This window comes from Emydura macquarii, unplaced genomic scaffold, assembly GCF_026122565.2.
Source record: "Emydura macquarii macquarii isolate MOO-44397 ecotype Brisbane River unplaced genomic scaffold, CSIRO-AGI_Emac_v2 contig_3287, whole genome shotgun sequence".
In the NCBI taxonomy this organism is placed as follows: Eukaryota; Metazoa; Chordata; order Testudines; family Chelidae; genus Emydura; species Emydura macquarii.
The window spans coordinates 1,068,914-1,087,666 of record NW_027133424.1 but is presented as its reverse complement, the minus strand read 5'-3'; the positions used below and the strand labels follow the sequence as shown (position 1 = coordinate 1,087,666).

Here is an 18,753-nt window from a genome sequence, read left to right as displayed (position 1 = left end):
ATGTTCTATGCTGATGGGAGAGAGCTCTCCCATTGACATAATAAATCCACCTCCACAATCGGCAATAGGTATCTTGGCAGGAGGAGCTCAGTTCCTGCTGACATAGCTCTGTCCACAAAGACACTTAGGTCCGTGTAATTTACATCGCTTCAGGGATGGCTTATTCACACCCCTGAGCAATGTAAGTTATGCCAAAGTAAGAGGTAGTGTACACTTCGCCTAACTCACCCAAATCAAAATAGAATTCGACCAAGCTCTCAAAGCCACACTTTAATGGCTTTTTCCCTACAAAATGTCGTCTCTCTCTTCCCAACCAAATCAGCTAGAGCTGGTGAAAAAAGGTCCCCACAAGCAGCTGAGGTGGAAACGTTATTGTCTCCTCTATCCACATTCTCAAGAGTGACTGAATCATCTTTGCTCAAACTTTCCACAACAATTCATCATGACAGAGCAGGCCTTGAGAATTTTAGCTTAAAAATTGAAAGAGTCCGAAAGTTATTGACAACAGAACACGAGGGTCTAAAATGGAAATGCATAGGCACACCAGCTGTAACTGTACTAATTTGTTGTCACGTTGAAGTGCGGATTTAGCTCTGATCCTGGTAAGCAAAAAACTTGGTGGGTAATGTTTGGTTAATGCTTAATATATGCCACTAAATGACTAGGGAATTGCAAGCACAGACAGACATTTTTCCAGGACACACAAACCATATAATCATAGAATCATAGAATATTAGAGTTGGAAGGGACCTCAGGAGGTCATCTAGTCCAACCCCCTGCTCAAAGCAGGACTAACCTCAGCTATATCATCCCAGCCAGGGCTTTGTCAAGCCTCAGCTTAAAAACCTCTAAGGATGGAGATTCCACCACCTCCCTAGGTAACCCATTCCAGTGCTTCACCACCCTCCTAGTAAAAAACTTTTTCCTAATGTCCAACCTAGACCTCCCGCCCTGCAACTTGAGACCGTTGCTCCTTGTTCTGTCATCTGCCACCACCGAGAACAGCCTAGCCCCATCCTCCCTGGAACCCCCTTTCAGGTAGTTAAAGGCCGCTATCAAATCCCCCCTCACTCTTCTCTTTTGCAGACTAAACAAGCCCAGTTCCCTCAGCCTCTCCTCATAAGTCCTGTGCTCCAGCCCCCTAATCATTTTGGTTGCCCTCCGCTGCACTCTCTCTAACTTCTCCACATCCTTTTTGTAGTGGGGGGCCCAAAACTGGACACAATATTCTAAATGCGGCCTCACCAATGCCGAATAGAGGGGAATAATCACTTCCCGTGACCTGCTGGCAATGCCCCTCCTAATGCAGCCCAATATGCCATTAGCCTTCTTGACAACCAGGGCACACTGCTGACTCATATCCAGCTTTTTATCCACCGTTACCCCCAGATCCTTTTCTGCAGAGCTGCTGCCCAGCTCGTCGGTCCCCAGTCTATAGCTGTGCATGGGATTCTTCCTTCCTAAGTGGAGGACTCTGCACTTGTCCTTGTTGAACCTCATTAGATTTCTTTTGGCCCAATCCTCCAGTTTGTTTAGGTCACTCTGTATCCTATCCCTACCCTCCAGGGTATCTACCACTCCCCCCAGTTTAGTGTCGTCCGCAAACTTGCTGAGGGTGCAATCTACCCCATCCTCCAGATCATTAATAAAGATGTTGAACAAAACCAGCCCCAGGACCGACCCCTGGGGAACTCCGCTTGTGACCGGTTGCCAGCTAGACATGGAGCCATTGATCACTACTCGTTGAGCCCTATGCCCTAGCCAGTTCTCTATCCATTTTATAGTCCATTCATCCAACCCATACTTCTTTAACTTGCTGATAAGAGTACTATGTGAGACAGTATCAAAAGCTTTGCTAAAGTCAAGGTATATCACATCCACCGCCTTCCCTACATCCACAGAGCCAGTCACCTCATCATAGAAAGCAATCAGGTTGGTCAGGCATGACTTTCCCTTAGTGAATCCGTGTTGACTGTTCCTGATCACCTTCCTCTCCTCCAAGTGCCTTAAAATGGATTCCTTAAGGACTTGCTCCATGATTTTTCCAGGGATTGAGGTGAGGCTGACCGGTCTGTAGTTCCCTGGATCCTCTTTCCTCCCTTTTTTGAAGATGGGCACTATATTTGCTTTTTTCCAGTCCTCAGGGACCTCCCCCTGTTGCCACGAGCTTTCAAAGATAATAGCCAATGGCTCTGAAATCACCTCAGCCAACTCCCTCAGCACCCTCGGGTGCATTGCATCCGGCCCCATGGACTTGTGAATGTCCAATCCTTCTAAATAGTCTTGGACCTGTTCCTTTAGCACTGCGGGATGTTCGCCTCCTTCCCATTCTGTGCCACCCAGTGCAGCAGTCTGAGAGCTGATCTTGTCTGTGAAGACAGAGGCAAAAAAGGCATTGAGTACCTCAGCTTTCTCCACATCCTCCGTCACTAGGTCGCCTCCTTCATTCTCTAAGGGGCCCACACTTTCTCTAATCTTCCTCTTGTTGGCAACATGCCTGTAGAAACCCTTCTTGTTCCCCTTCACGTCCCTTGCTAGCTGCAACTCTAATTGTGCTTTGGCCTTCCTGATTTCATTCCTGCACTTTCGAGCAGTGTTTATATAATCCTCCCTAGTCCCTTCCACTTCTTGTAAGCTTCTTTTTTGTGTTTAAGTTCGCCAAGGACATCTTTGTTAAGCCAAGCTGGACGCCTACCATATTTGCTATTCTTTCTGCACATCGGGATGGTTTGCTCTTGTCCCCTCAATAAGGTCTCTTTAAAATACAGCCAGCTCTCTTGGGTTCCTTTCCCCCTCATATTAGCTGCCCAGGGAATCCTGCCCATCAGTTCCCTGAGGGAGTCAAAGTCCACTTTTCTGAAGTCCATGGTCCGTATCCTGCTGCTCTCCTTTCTTCCTTTCGTCAGGATCCTGAACTCGACCATCTCATGGTCACTGCTGCCTAGGTTGCCACCCACTTGTACTTCCCCTACCAAATCTTCCCTGTTTGTGAGCAGCAGGTCAAGAAAAGCACGGCCCCTAGTTGGTTGCTCCAGCACTTGCACCAGGAAGTTGTCCGCAACACTTTCCAAAAACTTCCTGGACTGTTTGTGCTCTGCTGTATTGCTCTTCCAGCAGATGTCAGGGTGATTGAAGTCTCCCATGAGAATCAGGCCCTGTGAACTGGAAACTTTCCCTAGTTGAGTAAAGAAAGCCTCATCTACCTCATCCTCTTGGGCAGGTGGTCTGTAACAGACACCCACCAGGACATCACTCTTATTGTTCTTGCTTCTAAGCTTAACCCAGAGACACTCAACTGACTTATCTCCAGTTTCATACTGGAGCTCAGAGCAGTCATAGTGCTCTCTTACATACAGTGCAACTCCTCCCCCTTTCGCCCCTGCCTGTCCTTCCTGAACAGTTTATACCCATCCATGACAGCGCTCCAATCATGAGAGTTATTCCACCAAGTCTCAGTTATTCCAATCATGTCGTAGTTTCTTGACTGTGCCAGGACTTCCAGTTCTTCCTGCTTGTTTCCCAGGCTTCTTGCATTTGTGTACAGGCACTTGAGATAAGTAGCCGAGTGGCCTACTTTCACACTATGAATCGGGAGGCCTCCCCTGCTGCACCCTCCTACTTCTGCTTCCTTGTGGTGTCCCTCTTCCCCACTAACCTTCGGGCTTAGGTCCCCGTCCCCCGTTGAAACTAGTTTAAAGCCCTCCTCACTAGGTTAGCCAGCCTGTCTGCAAAGATACTCTTCCCTGTCTACGTTAGATGAATCCCATCCCTTCCTAGTAATCCTTCTTCCTGGAACAGCATTCCATGATTGAAGAATCCAAAGCCCTCCCTTCGACACCACCTGCGTAACCACGCATTTACTTCCCCAATGCGACTATCCCTACCTGGGCCTTTTCCCTGAACAGGGAGGATGGACGAGAACACCACTTGCGCTTCAAACTCCTTAATCTCTTTTCCCAGAGCCACATAGTCCGCAGTGATCTGCTCAAGATCATTCTTGGCAGTGTCATTGGTGCCCACGTGGAGGAGCAGGAAGGGGTAGCGGTCTGAGGACTTGATAAGTTTTGGCAGTCTCTCCGTCACATCCCTAATCCTAGCTCCAGGCAAGCAGCACACTTCTCTAGTTTCCCGGTCCGGACGGCAGATGGATGACTCCGTCCCCCTTAGGAGGGAGTCCCCGACCACCATCACCCTTCTCTTCCTCTTTGGAATGGTGGTCGTGGAACCCCCATCCCTAGGAGAATGCATCTCTTGCCTTCTGATCAAATGGGTCTCCTGATGATCCATTCCCTCGGAAGGGTCCTCCAAATCATACTCCGCCGTAGTACTTGTGCAGAGAGGATGAAAACGATTCCTTACTTCTATCTGCATGGTGGGCACATGGGTTCTCTTTCTTCGGGAGGTCACATGCTGCCAATTTTCTTCCCCGTTCTTCATTTTCACCTGCCCGGCCTTCTCTGAATCTTCCTTACACTCTGCCTGTGCCTGATGGAGAAAGACATTGTTTTCTGTAATGCACCGCAGGGTTGACATTTGGGTCTCTAGTCCTTTAACCTTCTCTTCCAATAAGGAAACCAGCCTGCACTTGGTACAGATGAAGTCATCTCTATCCTGTGGGAGGAAGACAAACATAGCACATCCAGTGCAGGTGACAACAACGGATCGCTCCATCTCCATATCTCTGCTCTGAGAGCCTCCTCAGATGCTCAATTTCCTGCTCAGCAACGTCTGTAAGGCAAAAACCTGCAGTGGGCTCTCTCCGCAGGCAAACTCCCTCCTTCTCCTTCTCCTTCTCCTTCTCCTTCTCCTTCTCCTTCTCCTTCTCCTTCTCCTTCTCCTTCTCCTTCTCCTTCTCCTTCTCCTTCTCCTTCTCCTTCTCCTTCTCCTTCTCCTTCTCCTTCTGTTAGCTGCCCCTCTGTTCTCCGCACAGCTGGTTCGCAGCTGGCTGCCTTTTATAAGGCTGGGGCAGTTGCCCCGCCCCTGCACTTACCCCTCAAAGCCCTGCCCCCGCAATTAACCCCACCTGGATCCAATCAATCACTCAAACAGACAAACCTCCAACTGCCAAAATGATGCCTGTAACTTCACCAGTCACAAGCACCCACCCACAGTCAGCTGTACTTGCACCAGTCACACACCTGGTCTCTCAGGTACTCCCCCCTCTAGCACAGCACACCCCACACAGCTGCACTCACTTACCATGGTGTCTTTCTTCTGTTAATGCCAATAATATTTGCATTTTCATTCAAAGATCGCCATGCACTTGACATACGTGAATTAAGCCTCAGAACAACCTTATGCAGTCCTGTAGGTAAAATAACTCCATTTAACGTGGAAAACTAGCCCTCAGTGACAAGTGACCCTCAGAGGCACCCTTGGTCACATAGCAAGTCTTTGACGGAGCTGGGGTGGAACCCAGGAATCCTGATTTCCATCTGCGTCTTGGCAGTGGGTTAGATTAAGTGGCCCTTGCGGTCCCTTCTAACCCCATGGCTCTGTGATTCCCTTGTTTTCTGTTATTGTTAGCATCTGTATTGTAGGAGTGCCTGGGGCCCTATGCCTGGATCAGGCCTAGCTGTGCTGGGCTCTGCACAGCCAGACCAAAGAGACCGTCCCTTCCCTAAAATCTTACAGTGCATGTAGTTTCCCTGCCCACCCAGAGCGTGATTGTGTGCTCCCTCTTCTTGATCAGTCTGGGTCCTCTGTAGCCTTAACCACCATTGCACGAAGGATGTGTTGTCTCATTCTCGGTTCTCCACATCAAAGGGAACCATGCTTCTGCTCTGTGCCCACCACAGGGAGAGGCTCCTCGCACCTTCCAGTGTTCCTTATAACCCTACACGCAGTCTGTTCCCCAGGGCCGTCTCCCCTGCCCCAGGCATATTGCCTCCCACTCCTTGTGTGACTCCCTTCCTCAAAGCCAGTTTCTTCCAGGCCCCTGCCAGCATTGCCTTGGCCAACAGCCTGTCTCCCTGCTGGTTCCTGCTGCTGATTCCACAGAGCACCCAGTTTCCCCAGCCAGAGTTTCTGATGTGTTTGCTGGCCCAAAGGTCAAGTCAAGCACCAGTAAATGGGGTGGAAGGACACGCCATATCAGGAGTGCGGGCAGAGGGTGAGTTTCTATCAGTTGGTACATGAGACAGTGGAAAAGTCCTGACCCACTTTGCTTCCTATGAGCTTGAAGCTCTCTGTCATCTTGTGCACTGCTGCCAGAGCTGTCAGGTTTTCTCCAAAGGCGCAATAGAGGTTTACATGGGTGATACTGTACCTCAAAGTAGCCCCTTAGAACCCTCCTACTCACCACTGTGATAGGATTAGGATATGTTTTGTACAAAGAATGCCTTGTGAGGGATCATTTTAAAAGTCTTGATCTGTTGAACATTAACGTCCTGTTGCACTGTCTGTATTATCATTGTGCGTGGAGTGATGAAGTATTGCTGTGTGTGCTACTGAAATATGTTGTGAGGTTGGGAACACCTCCAACCAGCCTTTCAGTTACAGCAAAAGAGTAGCCATGTGGGCGATTAATGGATCATCAACACCCAATCTACTATCCCAGAGCCTCCTTAGAGAAGGCACATAGGCAATGGAAACTGCTTGACCAGTGGGGCTGCCTGACCCCAACATCACAGCAAGGATCTTTCTAGCAGCTGGGGTAAAGTATAAAAGAGAGGCCTCTCTCACTTCTCCTTCCCATCTCAACACTAGAAAGAAAAAGACTTTGAACTGAGGAAGGGTGGTCCCAGGCTGGAAAGGAAGTCTAGTCTGTGTATTGAAGAGCTGTAACCTGCTTGCACCATCTGTCGGAGTGAGAAAACCTGTTTGATTCAATTCTGATTTAGACTAAAAGTTTAAGATTTAAAATGCGTGTTTACTTTTTATTTTCTTAAGGTAACTATCTTTAACCTTTATGCTGACCACTTATCACTTAAAATCTCTCGTTCTGTAGTTAATAAATCTCTTCTGTGTTTCACGTAAAACAATGTGTTTTGGTTGAAGTGCTTGGGAAATCTCAGCTCAGGTTAACAAAGGTTGCTGCACGTCCACTCCTCTTTTGTCGGAATGGTGAACTAGCTAATGAGTTTACACTGGCCAGGCTTCTGACCAGTGCAAGATGGTACAGTTCTGGGGTGCAAGACTGGGGAACACTTGCTGGAGCCTCTCTACTGATGGTTCATGAGTGGCTGGGAGATCATGCATGTAACTCAGCTGGGTGTGTCCCTGCCTGTGGATGGCTGCAAGTGCATTGCCTGCCTATCCGAGGTTTGTAGCTTGCCCTCAGCATTCCAGTGTGAAAGGCATCCCAGGTTGGTGCGTTTGGAGGGCTCAGTGGTCCCACAGACCAGGTTGCAGCACGGGAGAGAGTGCACAGGACTCGAGAGGGATTTGGGTTTGTTTCTCCTCTTGTCCCCCCTCCCCCCCCAACCCCACCACCACCACCACCACCACCACTTCCCACGTCCTCCAAATGTCTCTGTCTCTCATTTCCTTCATTCAGCACCCGCAAGAGCCAGCCCAGGCCTCTCCCACAGTCAGACCAGTCATCAGCATGCTCCCGGCTCCGGTGGACAGGCTGAGCATTGAGCCACTTGTTGCATGTGAACAGAGCAGCAACCACATCCCTTCTGGCCATGTGTCAGGAGCGCAGGCAGGAGAGGACAGACCAGCAGCAAAGCCAAGGACACTCCAAGCTGGCAGGGAGAATGGGGGTTCAGAAGGCAGGAGATTAAAGGCTCCAATTGGGGACACTCCTGCCTCAGGCCTTGCAGGCCTTTCACCTCCCCCAGCCAACTCCTGCAACCCCCGAGAAAAGAGCCCATTTGCAGAAGTATTGGCCAGTTGTCCAGTGTTTGAAGCAGCAGCCTGGCAGTCACAGCTAGCTCTGGCTCTGCTCACAGGGCATCACACCCAGCGTGCGAGGGAAATCCAGTATTCCCATTTTCCTCGCAGCCCGTCAGCCCCTTAGAATAGGTTGTCTCCTGCTTTTCATTACTGCACCAGACACGTGTGATGTAATGATTTCTGCAGGTGAGTGCAGCCCTGATTGTGAGCCGTCAGCCAGAATCAAAGTTAATTCAGGAAAGCGGTAAAATTGGCAACGTGTACTGCATGCCTGTGAGCCGTGCATTTTCCATTGCACCATCTTCCATCTCGAAGCACAGGAAGCAAACTCTGCTGACTTGAGAGCTCCTAGCTCTGAAGGCAAAAATCTGAGCTTGGTTCTTTGTCCCATCTAAAAGATCCCACAGATGCTGGCTTTGTTTTCAGTGACTCAGGAGTGTCAAACCTCCCCTCCTCCCCCCCCATCTTTAAACTCTGGATAGTAAGCACCCCCTTGATCGCATTCCCCAGCCAGCTCAATGCCTAGCCGCTCTGCAAACACACAGACTCTCTAGGCCAGCGGTTCTCAACCTTTTTTTCCCGAGTACCACTCGGGTCAGGTACAGTCACTGTACCTGGCCCGAATGGAACTCGGTAAAAAAGGGGGGGGAACACTTTCGGCAGCGGCGGGGATACATACAGGGACCAATGCCCTCCGCCGAAACCCTGCCACCGTTTGACCGTTTTCAGCGGCAGTGTGGGTGGCACTTTCGGCGGCAGTCAGCATTCGCGGCGGCGGCAGGGTTTCTCTAAGGGAGCAGCGGAAAGCAATTCGCAGACGGCAAGCTTTCTCGGCGGCGGTGAGCGGGGGAATCGGCGGCGAGGGGGGGGAAATCAGCGGCGGCAGGGTTTCTCGGCGGCGGCGAGGGGGGGAAATCGGCGGCAGCAGGGTATCTCAGCGGCGGCGAGGGGGGAATCGGTGGCGGCAATCTTCCGTGGCGGCGGCGAGGGAGGGGGATTCGGTGGCAGGAAATGTCGCGCGTACCACCGAGCCGTCTTCCGCGTACCACTAGTGGTACACGTACCACCGGTTGAGAACCCCTGCTCTAGGCAGTGGAAGTGCTGTGGGTTGGGTACAGGTCCTGGCAGGGTGATTAGCAGGGAGGGTTGGTGCAGGGCAGAGGACTGTATTCCCATCTATAACGGTGATCTGTTCTTTCCTCCCGGCCCTGAGTTCTATGCTAAAGCATTGTTTTAAAAGGAATCCAATTGTCTCCAAAGGTAAATGAGCATGTGTGGCACATACCCAGCTATAACCACTAGCCAAACTGTGGAGACGGACTCTGCAAGGCCCAGGCTTTGGGACTGGCCCCTCTCTACAACGGGCCATCCCAAAAGTCCAGACAGGAATGCCCAAACTTTCCATCTCTGGTAAAGAACCAGAGTGAATGGTGCTGCTGGATAGGATTGGCTGGCTGCAGAGCTGGGGCTTTTCTCAGCCCTGAGGCTCCCTAGCGCTGGGAACATTCACCCTAAACATCTGAGCTCCTTTCTCTTCTGCATGGTCATAGCAATGCCTATGGCAGTTTTTGTTTGCAGTGTTGTCGCTGTGTTGGTCCCAGGATATTGGAGAGACATGGTGGGGAGGGAATATCTTTTCTTGGCCCAACTGTCTATGGCATTTTGGCTAAAATTTCCCCTTGTTATCACGTCACCGGCATGCAGAGTGCTGAGTGATTGATGCCCCTGCCCTGCCAGGATCCTGATAAGGGCTGTCAGGACCAAGGATCAGGGCAGGGTCAAACCTGAGGCTGAGACTAGCAGAGGAGTTCTTAGTCAGGTTCCAGGCTGGGCTCAGTACAAAGGATCATAGTCTAAGGCAGGTTTCAGGGTCCAGATCAAGAGGCAAGCTCTGAATCAGAGAGGTTAAAACCAGGAGCTCAAGAGCAGGAAAGGTTGTGGCAACTACAAGAGATCCATGCTGTTGCCTGGACACTTCCTGGAATCCCCCTTGGGCTTATATAGAGGAGCTGCTGCCTGTTGGCCACCGTGAGGTGGGACTTCCCATGGTCTGTGTCCACAGCAGGTTGTGGGTAGTGGAGCACAAGGTGGTTAGAGCTGCTGCTGGATGGTAGCATGGAGGTGTCTGCTGCCTGACAGCTCTGCAGGCCCAGATTCAAGACTCCCTGCACCTTACACACTCCAGTTAGTGACTGCATGCATGTGGTTTATGAAATCTCTTTATGTCCAAAGGCCTTAGAAAGTACCTTTATATCTTGGTTTCAAAGGGTTTTTCCCTCTTAAATCAGTTTTTCAAATGTGCCCATCAAACTATTAAGCCATGTGTTACCATTTAGCGACAGAGGGTCGCTACAGCTCTCCGTTACAGACTGAAGTGCAGTACATAATAAAATGTCTGGGCTTGATCGCAGTAGGGGAATAGTAATGAGACAGAGCTAAGTGGTTTGATATTTACTATCTTTTAACATTTTTATAATCTGGTGAAGAAATTCTTCTGGATTCCCAATATCAGGGTGGTGGGGCATTTTTAAACAACGAATAGAAACGAAGTGAAAATCAGTGTTTTCAGTATTTTAAATAGGCCCTACTTAAAATCGTTGTGAGTGCTGTGATAGCGCAAGAAAGCAGTGCAGTAATAACAGTTACTCAGTGCAAACTCCAGTGAGAACTGTGGAGGTGAGAGGAAGTGAAAATTAAAGAGCCATATTAATTTCCAACATCACTGTAAATTGACACCTGTGCTGGTTGTGCCTTAGCTGCGCAAGTGCATCATTTTCACCTGCCAGCTCTCTGGGCACAGAACATGAGAAGTAGAAGAGTGTGGCCAGGCTGGGGGACGACTTAGCTCCAGCACAAGAGCCAGTCAGTGTCAGTGTGCGCCTGACTCTTGGAAGTATTCTGGACTGCAGGTCTCTCTTTTGCTGCACAGCTCAGTCCTTCCTCGCTGCGCAGCATTCGCTGGTTTCCAAGATGCTATCGATGGGACGGGTGCGGGGCCCGGGAGGCGGTTCCATCATGGAGCGGTGCTGGCTGTAAGCAAGAGGCCAGGATTGCCTTCATACTGTTTGCACCGAAGCTAGGCTGCTTCCAGGCATATCTACTGGGCAGAATGGCGAAGAGGCCTGGGCGTTACTGGCAGGCAGGGGGTGCATTTGTTGATGGACACCAATAAGCTGTTCACCCCCCTCGTTTTTCCACATCATTTTTGTCAGAATTTGCTTGTTGAGTGCAGCAGGTGTTTCTCAGGCGACCCCCATCGCCACCACTGCCTTCCCGGCTCCCCTGATGAACTGCATACTTGGGGAGGGGGCAATATTCTTTCCTTGGTATGAGCAGGTTGGCACCATAAACAGTGCTACAGAAAAAAGGGAGCCTCCTGTCTCTTCTTGCCCCGCCCCAGCCCGACTGTTGGTGATCAGAAACACCGGCCGGTGGTGCAGCTCGGCTGACATAACAGAAACGGGACGTTGCTATGGTGCTAACTTTGTTCTTTCCTTTTGCAGAGAAAGTCATAAACGGAGAGGACTACGAGGTGATGATGCAGATAGACTGTGAAGTGATGGACACCAGGATTCTGCATATCAAAAGCTCCTCCATACCGCCGTATCTCCGAGAGAAGCAAGGGAATCGGAGCAACACCTTCTACAGCTCTGCACCCACTGTCCCTGAGACAGCCCACACCACGAGTGCCATCGTCGAATCACCGCAGTAGCTCCCAGAAGCCTCGCAACTGCAGGGCCTGGAGCTCAGCAAGGAGGCAGAAATGTTTGGGGATACCAAGGCCACCTTCACTGCAATCACTGTTCCTGGGAGAAGAGCTGGGATCCCCGCTCTAGCACTAGGCCTTCTCACTTGCAGTTAGGCTGGCCTTTGATCCAGAGACATTCCAGGGCTCTTTGAATGACAGAGGGCTCCGCCTGGGCGTAATTCCAGTACTGACACGACTGCTCAAATGGATCGTTTTCCCAGAACACCCCAACACTGCCCTGTCCCTTTGCTGGGGTGCCTGCCCAGGCTCGTCCCATGATGTCCCTGTGCAGTGTTTGACATCCACTTGGGAATGACAGCGAGCAAACAGCCATCCTGCGGGGACAGGGCAGGCAGGTGAAGGAACCTGGGCAGAAGGGTGGCGATGTCTGGCAGTGGCCATCTTGCCTGATGATCAACGAGCAGGGCTGGGGCCAGGAGGACAGGACCTGACGTGCTATTATGATCTGGAATAACACCTTGACCTCTGTGTTTGTGCCCCCCTTTTGTAAAATGGGGATAACCCCTGCCCTGCCTCCAGAGGACGGGGTGGTGAGCTGCTATTTATGGGGAGCTGGGGATTTTGTGGAGGGAGGCTGCAGTAGAAGACCAGAGTCACAGTATTTATTTATTCACACTGACACGTATTAGCAAAGAGCGCAAGAGCAGAACGGGCACGTTTAGCGATGGCGGGAGGGGCAGCGAGAACATGGAGTTCCTCGAACCAGCCTTGTCTTGTACTCTGCAGAGGAACGGCTGCAGCTTCTGTCTGGAGCTGGGCGCAGGGAACCACACTGCTCTGTACACAGTGCCCAGTCCAGGCTGGGCACTGGGCAGCCACACACAACAGCTGGCCTGGCTGCTATGGCCCCCCTGCAGGCAGGACAGAGGGAGGGTCCACGCAGGAACCCCTATACAGCCAAGCTCTGCACGGGGCAGAGCATGCACACGCTGCACGGCCCCCAGAAATCCTCCCCTGCAGAGCAAAACCAGCTCTGCCACTTGAGGAGCTGCTGCCCTCGTGGAGGAAGAGGAGGGGCTGGATTTGGACTAGAATTTAAGATGGAAGGGACCACTAGGATCCCCTAGTTTAACTTCCTGCAGTGCTCAGGACATGGTGGGGATTGTTCCAGTCTAATAGCGGCACCACTACAAACTCTCTGGCTGCTCAGTCTGAATGTATTTCCTTTGAATCCTGTTCTACCCAACTGCCTCTTTTCTTACCTCACTGAGCTGCTGCTCACCCTCCAGGCGCATGTCTTCCCGCCTCCCCTGCTGAACTGCATACTGGGGGGGGGACGGGGAGGCAGGAAATTCTGTCCTTGGAGTGAGCAGGTTGGAACCATAAATAATGCTACAGAAAAGAGGGGGCCTCCTGTCTCTTCTTGCCCCGCCCCAGCCCGAGTGTTGGTGATTGGAAACACCTGCTTCTTCTCACCCCTAGAAGAGAATTCCTGCCATTTGATTCCTTGCTGGGAAATTTGTGCCAGCTCCTTATGGGAACTGAATAGCATTTTTTAAACCATTCTTATGACCGAGGAAAGCTTTGTCCCCTTGGCGTGCTGAGTCCCTTTCCTAGTGCAGCAGCCCGCATTATCCTGGGATCACTGGGTCTCTGGAGAAAGCCGAGCTATGTGCAATTTAATATCTGTGGAAACAAACCTCAGACACTCACTTCAAAAGGAGATTTGAGGGAAAATGCACAAAATGTTTTAAGAATGAACTTCCTTTGGGCCCGGTGTGAACAGAGCCTGTTGGTTTGCAGTGGTTTTTTAAAGAGCCTCACATGGACCTTGTGCACCTTTGCCTTTCCAAGCAGTAACTGCCACCGTCATCTGTCATGGGCTGAGTCGTGAGGTCAGACCCCTGAGTGGCCCCAATCCCCATAGAAAGGTCCTGGCTGCAGCATAGAGTTGCTGCTACGAGCTGAGACTTGTCTAGAACAATACTGACCCATCTGGAGCTCTCAGGCCCAGTCACTAAGGAGGCACTGTCCCTGCCAACTCCTGTGTGTGTTTAGAGTCACTGCAGCGTATTTCAGTCAATACGGGAATTTTATTTTTTAAATGCCACGTAGGAGCAGTTTGGCCCTGATCCAAGTTAAGCAAATCCAGTGAGAAGAAACCGGTCACCGTGCTGAACTATTCCTGTACTTGCCGTCACGGGATGTTAATTGTGTGCTAGTGGGTCCCCATTCTTATGGGGTCCCTTTCCCTTGTGTGGAGCCTGGGCTGCTGGCATTGGGGGATTGGCCCTTGTGGAACCCAAGCTGCATTGCTAGTAACAGGCCGGACAGCTAAATGAGTACCAGGCAGCAGGGCAGAGAAATGCTTCTCTAAAGCAGGGGTTGGGAGTCGAGCACCCGCTGGACGAACCAGAGTTACCAGCGGAGGTGAATTCCTCTGTAGCAGAGAGCCACTCTCTTTTGCTACACAGTGGCCATTTTTCCAGGGCCCCAGAGTGATACCGGCAGGCACTGGGAGTGCCCTTGCTTTACAAAGAAGAGTCCCTGGCATGTTGATGACTCTGTAAGATGTAGCTTACACTAGCTGTTAGATGTCGTCGTGAGCTCTGGCAGAAGAGCCGTGCTCGTAGCCGACATGCACGTTGACTAGTGTGATATGCCAGGAGATGGGGGGGGAGGATTTGCGGGTTTGCCGTGACACTCTGTGGGTGCTTGGGAGAGCACATTCCTGCTTCCCAGTTGATGGCACTGTACGTTAGGGCTAAGCTACTGACTTGCAGGGATACATTCTGTGCCCAGTTTGAAGGGGATTTTAGCCACAAGATTCCTGCGCATGCTCAGTAAAAGCATTCAGTGACATCCCCTGCCAGGACAGTGTCTGCTAATGCTTACCTTCTGAGAGGGGAGGGGCCGTGGACACCTTTTCCCAGTCCATGTACTCGTCTTTTGCACCCGTGCGTACAATGGTGTTTGCAGACCTACCAGCTGTGGGTGGATGCTGTAATGATCCATGAGGAACATCTGGTTAGAAGTGTTTAATTTGCAATTATGCTAACCTTCTTTTACCAGCATTCTGGCACAGCAGATCATTGAAGAGATCCAGCTGTGATTAAACCTGTGATGAAAGATGTGTGCGTTTCTAAGGATTGTACTAGCCTCTGTTGTGTTATTTAAGTGTCTTAACCATTAAACTTTCTGTTAAGCTCATCTGCATAGCTTCCACACCTTGCCTGCAAATCTCATTGTGGGAATCTGTGTTGCTGGAGCAGACAGCAAGAATACTGGAAGCCAATCTAGAGATCTTAAAGGTTGATTGCACAAGTTAAAGTGCAGAGTTCAACACATTAATTTGGACGCCTTGATCTTGAGTAGTTTGTTTTTATCTGAAGGGACAGCCCAGGTAAAAATAGCATCATCTTGCTTAAAAACACACAAAAAAAACGTTTCTGGTACTTCAGATTATTAAAGTGGACTTCTTTTAATCATCCTTTTCAGCCTGATGTGATGTTCTGTTTTTCTATTTGCCCTTCACTCACCTTAGATGGTGAAAGCTAATCTATTCAGGTTCTAATTTATAAAGCCCTCGTATATAGCTCCCATTTCCAATGCAATGCTGATGTCTGTATTTCTGTCACTGCAGGGGAATATTTAAATCATCCTAAGAACTGTTTTACTTGACGTGTTGTTTTGATTTCACTGAAATATTTCTGTTACATTTTGAGCAACACTTTAAGGGAAAAAAAACCATGATTTTGGCGTAAAATAAATTGTTTCTGTCCCTCACAGTCTAACGCCCGCAGCCACACAGAGCACCAGCACGACCTCTTGGATGCAAATCTCCACAATCCAAAGCGTTTGATTCATGCTCTCCTAAACAAAATGACATTTGAGCACAATTTTGAGTGAGGGGAGAGGCTGTAACAAATGATGTTATATATTTCTTTTGAATTGATTTCTTTCCGTCACTATCCAGAAGGATCTTGGCTTTGATTTGCTAGACAGTTATCTTTTCTTCCCAATATGCATTGTATAAATTACTTACTTGACTGCATTTTTAATAGCTAGGAAATATCTGTTTTGGGTATCAGAGGTTGAAAGGGAAATTTGAATTGGTGTAAAATGCTGCATATTTTTCTTGATTATAGGGGCAGGTGAGCTGGGCTCACTTAAACAACATGTCTTTAAAAATAGCCAAAGACACGGTCATTTGGGACAAGGAATGTGGGTCACCCTTACAGGAGGGGGGACTGTACCCTGGAAAGCAGTGACTGAGCAAGAGACTTAGGGTCATAGTAGATAACCAAGTGAACTAGAGCTCCCAGTTGATGCTGTAGCTGAGCGTGCTAACGCTGACCTTAGCTACCTTCTGTGTACATGAGCACTTACTTCGTTCTGTGGCTTCCTGTAACTGCCCCTTAGAAATGGGTGAAATAACACAAGATGCAAAATCTTGCTTTGCAATAACTGTGGGAAGCATGTATTCAAATGAGACCTGCAAAGGCCCTGGCCCCCATGACAGTAGCCAGACTCAGCAGGCCATCCCCATATGTGGTCACATTCGTGAGAGGCCCCAACAATGCTCCAGGGCAATACTGCTGGGATCCAAATAATGTGAGCTGGCCCTCAGGAAGGGCAGTCTGGACAGGCCAGATCTCATTTACCATAGTGGGTGAAGAATCACGACTTCCTGAGACCCCTGAGAAACAACCCCCGACACTGGAAAAGGGGAACATTCAGATCCTTGCAGCAAGAGAAGCAGCTGGCCAGATACTGGGTGGCCGAATTCCCCCATTTTACACCACGGAGGAGACAAACGCTCAGGGATTTAAGAGCGCACAACAGAAACTGCATGCACAGCCCCTGACCTAAGAGAAGGAGCACACTAGCCAAGGAGAGACCCGACCAAAGACTTGCCGAAAAAGCTCAGAGGACTCCATGCTCTAGGTACTATAACCCAACATCTGCTGGGGCAGGTGGCTGCAAGTCAAATACAGAAGCAGGAATGGGTAAAAGGCTAAAAAAAAGTTTCTTGTGTTTTACTGGCAAGCCCCAGGCTCCTTGTTCCAGCAGTTGTGGATACTACGATTTAGGGAACGTGTAATCTCTATAGACTGAAAAAATAAATCTGATGAGGTTCACCAAGGACAAGGGCAGAGTCCTGCACTTAGGACGGAAGAATCCCATGCACAGCTACAGACTGGGGACCGACAGGCTAGGCAGCAGTTCTGCAGAAAAGGACCTAGGGGTTACAGTGGATAAGAGGCTGGATATGAGTCAGCAATGTGCCCTGGTTGCCAAGGCGGCTAATAGCACATTGGGCTGCATTAGTAGGAGCATTGCCAGCAGATGGAGGGAAGTGATTATTCTCCTCTATTCGGCATTGGTGAGGCCACATTTAGAGTATTGTGTCCAGTTTTGGGCCCCCCACTACAAAAAGGATGTGGACAAGTTGGAGAGAGTGCAGCGGAGGGCAACGAAAATGATTATGTGGCTAGAGCACATGACTTATGAGGAGAGGCTGAGGGAACTAGGCTTGTTTAGTCTGCAGAAGAGAAGAGTGAGGGGGGATTTGATAGCGGCCTTTAACTACCTGAAAGGGGGTTCCAGGGAGGATAGAGCTAAGCTGTTCTCGGTGGTGGCAGATGACGGAACAAGGAGCAATGGTCTCAAGTTGCAGTTGGGGAGGTCTAGGTTGGATATTAGGAAATAGTTTTTCACTAGGAGGGTGGTGAAGCACTGGAATGGGTTACCTAGGGAGGTGGTGGAATCTCCATCCTTAGAGGTTTTTAAGCTGCGGCTTGACAAAGCCCTAGCTGGGATGATTTAGTTGGGGTTGGCCCTGCTGTGAACCGGGGGTGGGACTAGATACCTCCTGAGGTCCCTTCCAACCACAGTCTATGATTCTATGAGCCATAGCTCCTTGCTGCTCCCATGGGCTGGCTCAGACTCCAAGGAGGGTGGCCCCAGAGACACCTGGGTGCAGTGGGACTGGCTGGGCAGCTGGCACAGGGCTGGCAGGGATTAGCCTCTTTGGGGACATGTCTTAGTAACTGAGGGTCCTGAACAGCAGATAGAGGCATCTACTGACGTATCCTTTTCTGTCACAAGCTCCCCACCTCGCTTCCCTAAGCGGGGCCCAGCTTCCGCTCCCTGCCCACGTTGGGGGTGGTGTCAGTCATTGCCAGGGCACCTCCCAGTGTGAGCGTGTGCAGCTGTTCCCCAGTCCCATGGCTGTGCTGTGTGTGGGCTACTCGGTGCACGGTGCTGTGCGTCTCCTCCGAGGCCTGCTCCCTCTCTTTGTGCTGCCCAACCTGGGATGGGCTCTGGCTCAGATGAAGGCCTGGGGCGGGTGCAGCTACTGCTTGGTCTAGAGCCACTGGCTGTTCGCATCTGGCTGGCGTGCTGGGCTGAAGATGCCTGCGGGGCAGCTGGCAAGGGCAGTCGCCTGCTAGCACTGAGACTGGTTGCCTGTGGGGTGGTGTGCTTGTGTCTCAGGACCTGTTTCCTGGGCTCAGGAAACAGATGACTTGGACTCCAGTTACATGGTGCCTTGATAGACCAGCGGGCCTTCTGCCCTGGTTGAGGTGGGGCTGGACTCTCTGGTCCTGCTCCCATGGTGCTGTTCAGAGATGAAGGGGCTGCCCTGCAGCAGAACAGAGACAAAAGCCTGGCCCTGAAAGGCACCAACTTTTGGGAACTCTGTGGGTGAATCTCAGTGTTTGCCAGCTTGAGAAGTTTGCTTGGGATGAGATCTTTGGAGGGCACCAGCAGAGCCCAGGCCTAGAGCATCTGTCCTCAGGAAACTGGGGGCCTGTTCCCAGGGGACCGGGCACCTGCTTCTCCCAAGAAAGTGAATTTTCAAGTAAGCAAACAAAAGGTCCTACGCAGTCTCTGTGACATTAGCCAGACCCTGGCCTCATGCTCCCCATGCTCCCCATGCTGTCAGCCATTACTGGCCTGGAGCTGAAAGGAAGCATCGTATCCATTCCCAGCTCCCTTGGCCACCCCATTCCTAGCCTGCACCTTGACAGCACGTGCCATTTATATTTTTGCCACCTGAGAATAAAGCAAACACCCCAAAACATCCCAAAAAATTGCAAAGGTACAAAAATGTTTATTACTGGCAGTGTGTAAATACAAGAAGCCACTAGAAGAGACAGTGGCCGCATGGCTGATGGGCTGGAGATGGTGGCCGCATG

The 18,753-nt window shown here is 50.5% G+C and overlaps 1 protein-coding gene across 3 annotated transcripts in view; it reads left to right on the top strand.

Annotated features, from left to right (window-relative positions):
- The window catches only part of ATF6 (activating transcription factor 6), a 233,779-nt gene extending 218,555 nt beyond the window's left edge, over window positions 1-15,224 (top strand). For all 3 annotated transcript variants that reach the window (XM_067532515.1, XM_067532514.1, XM_067532513.1), the window contains exon 16: window positions 11,346-15,224. In XM_067532515.1, the coding sequence (XP_067388616.1) occupies window positions 11,346-11,554 (209 nt within the window). In that variant the 3' untranslated portion in view covers window positions 11,555-15,224. The remainder of the gene's footprint in view (window positions 1-11,345) is intronic.
- The last annotated feature ends 3,529 nt before the right edge of the window (window positions 15,225-18,753 follow it).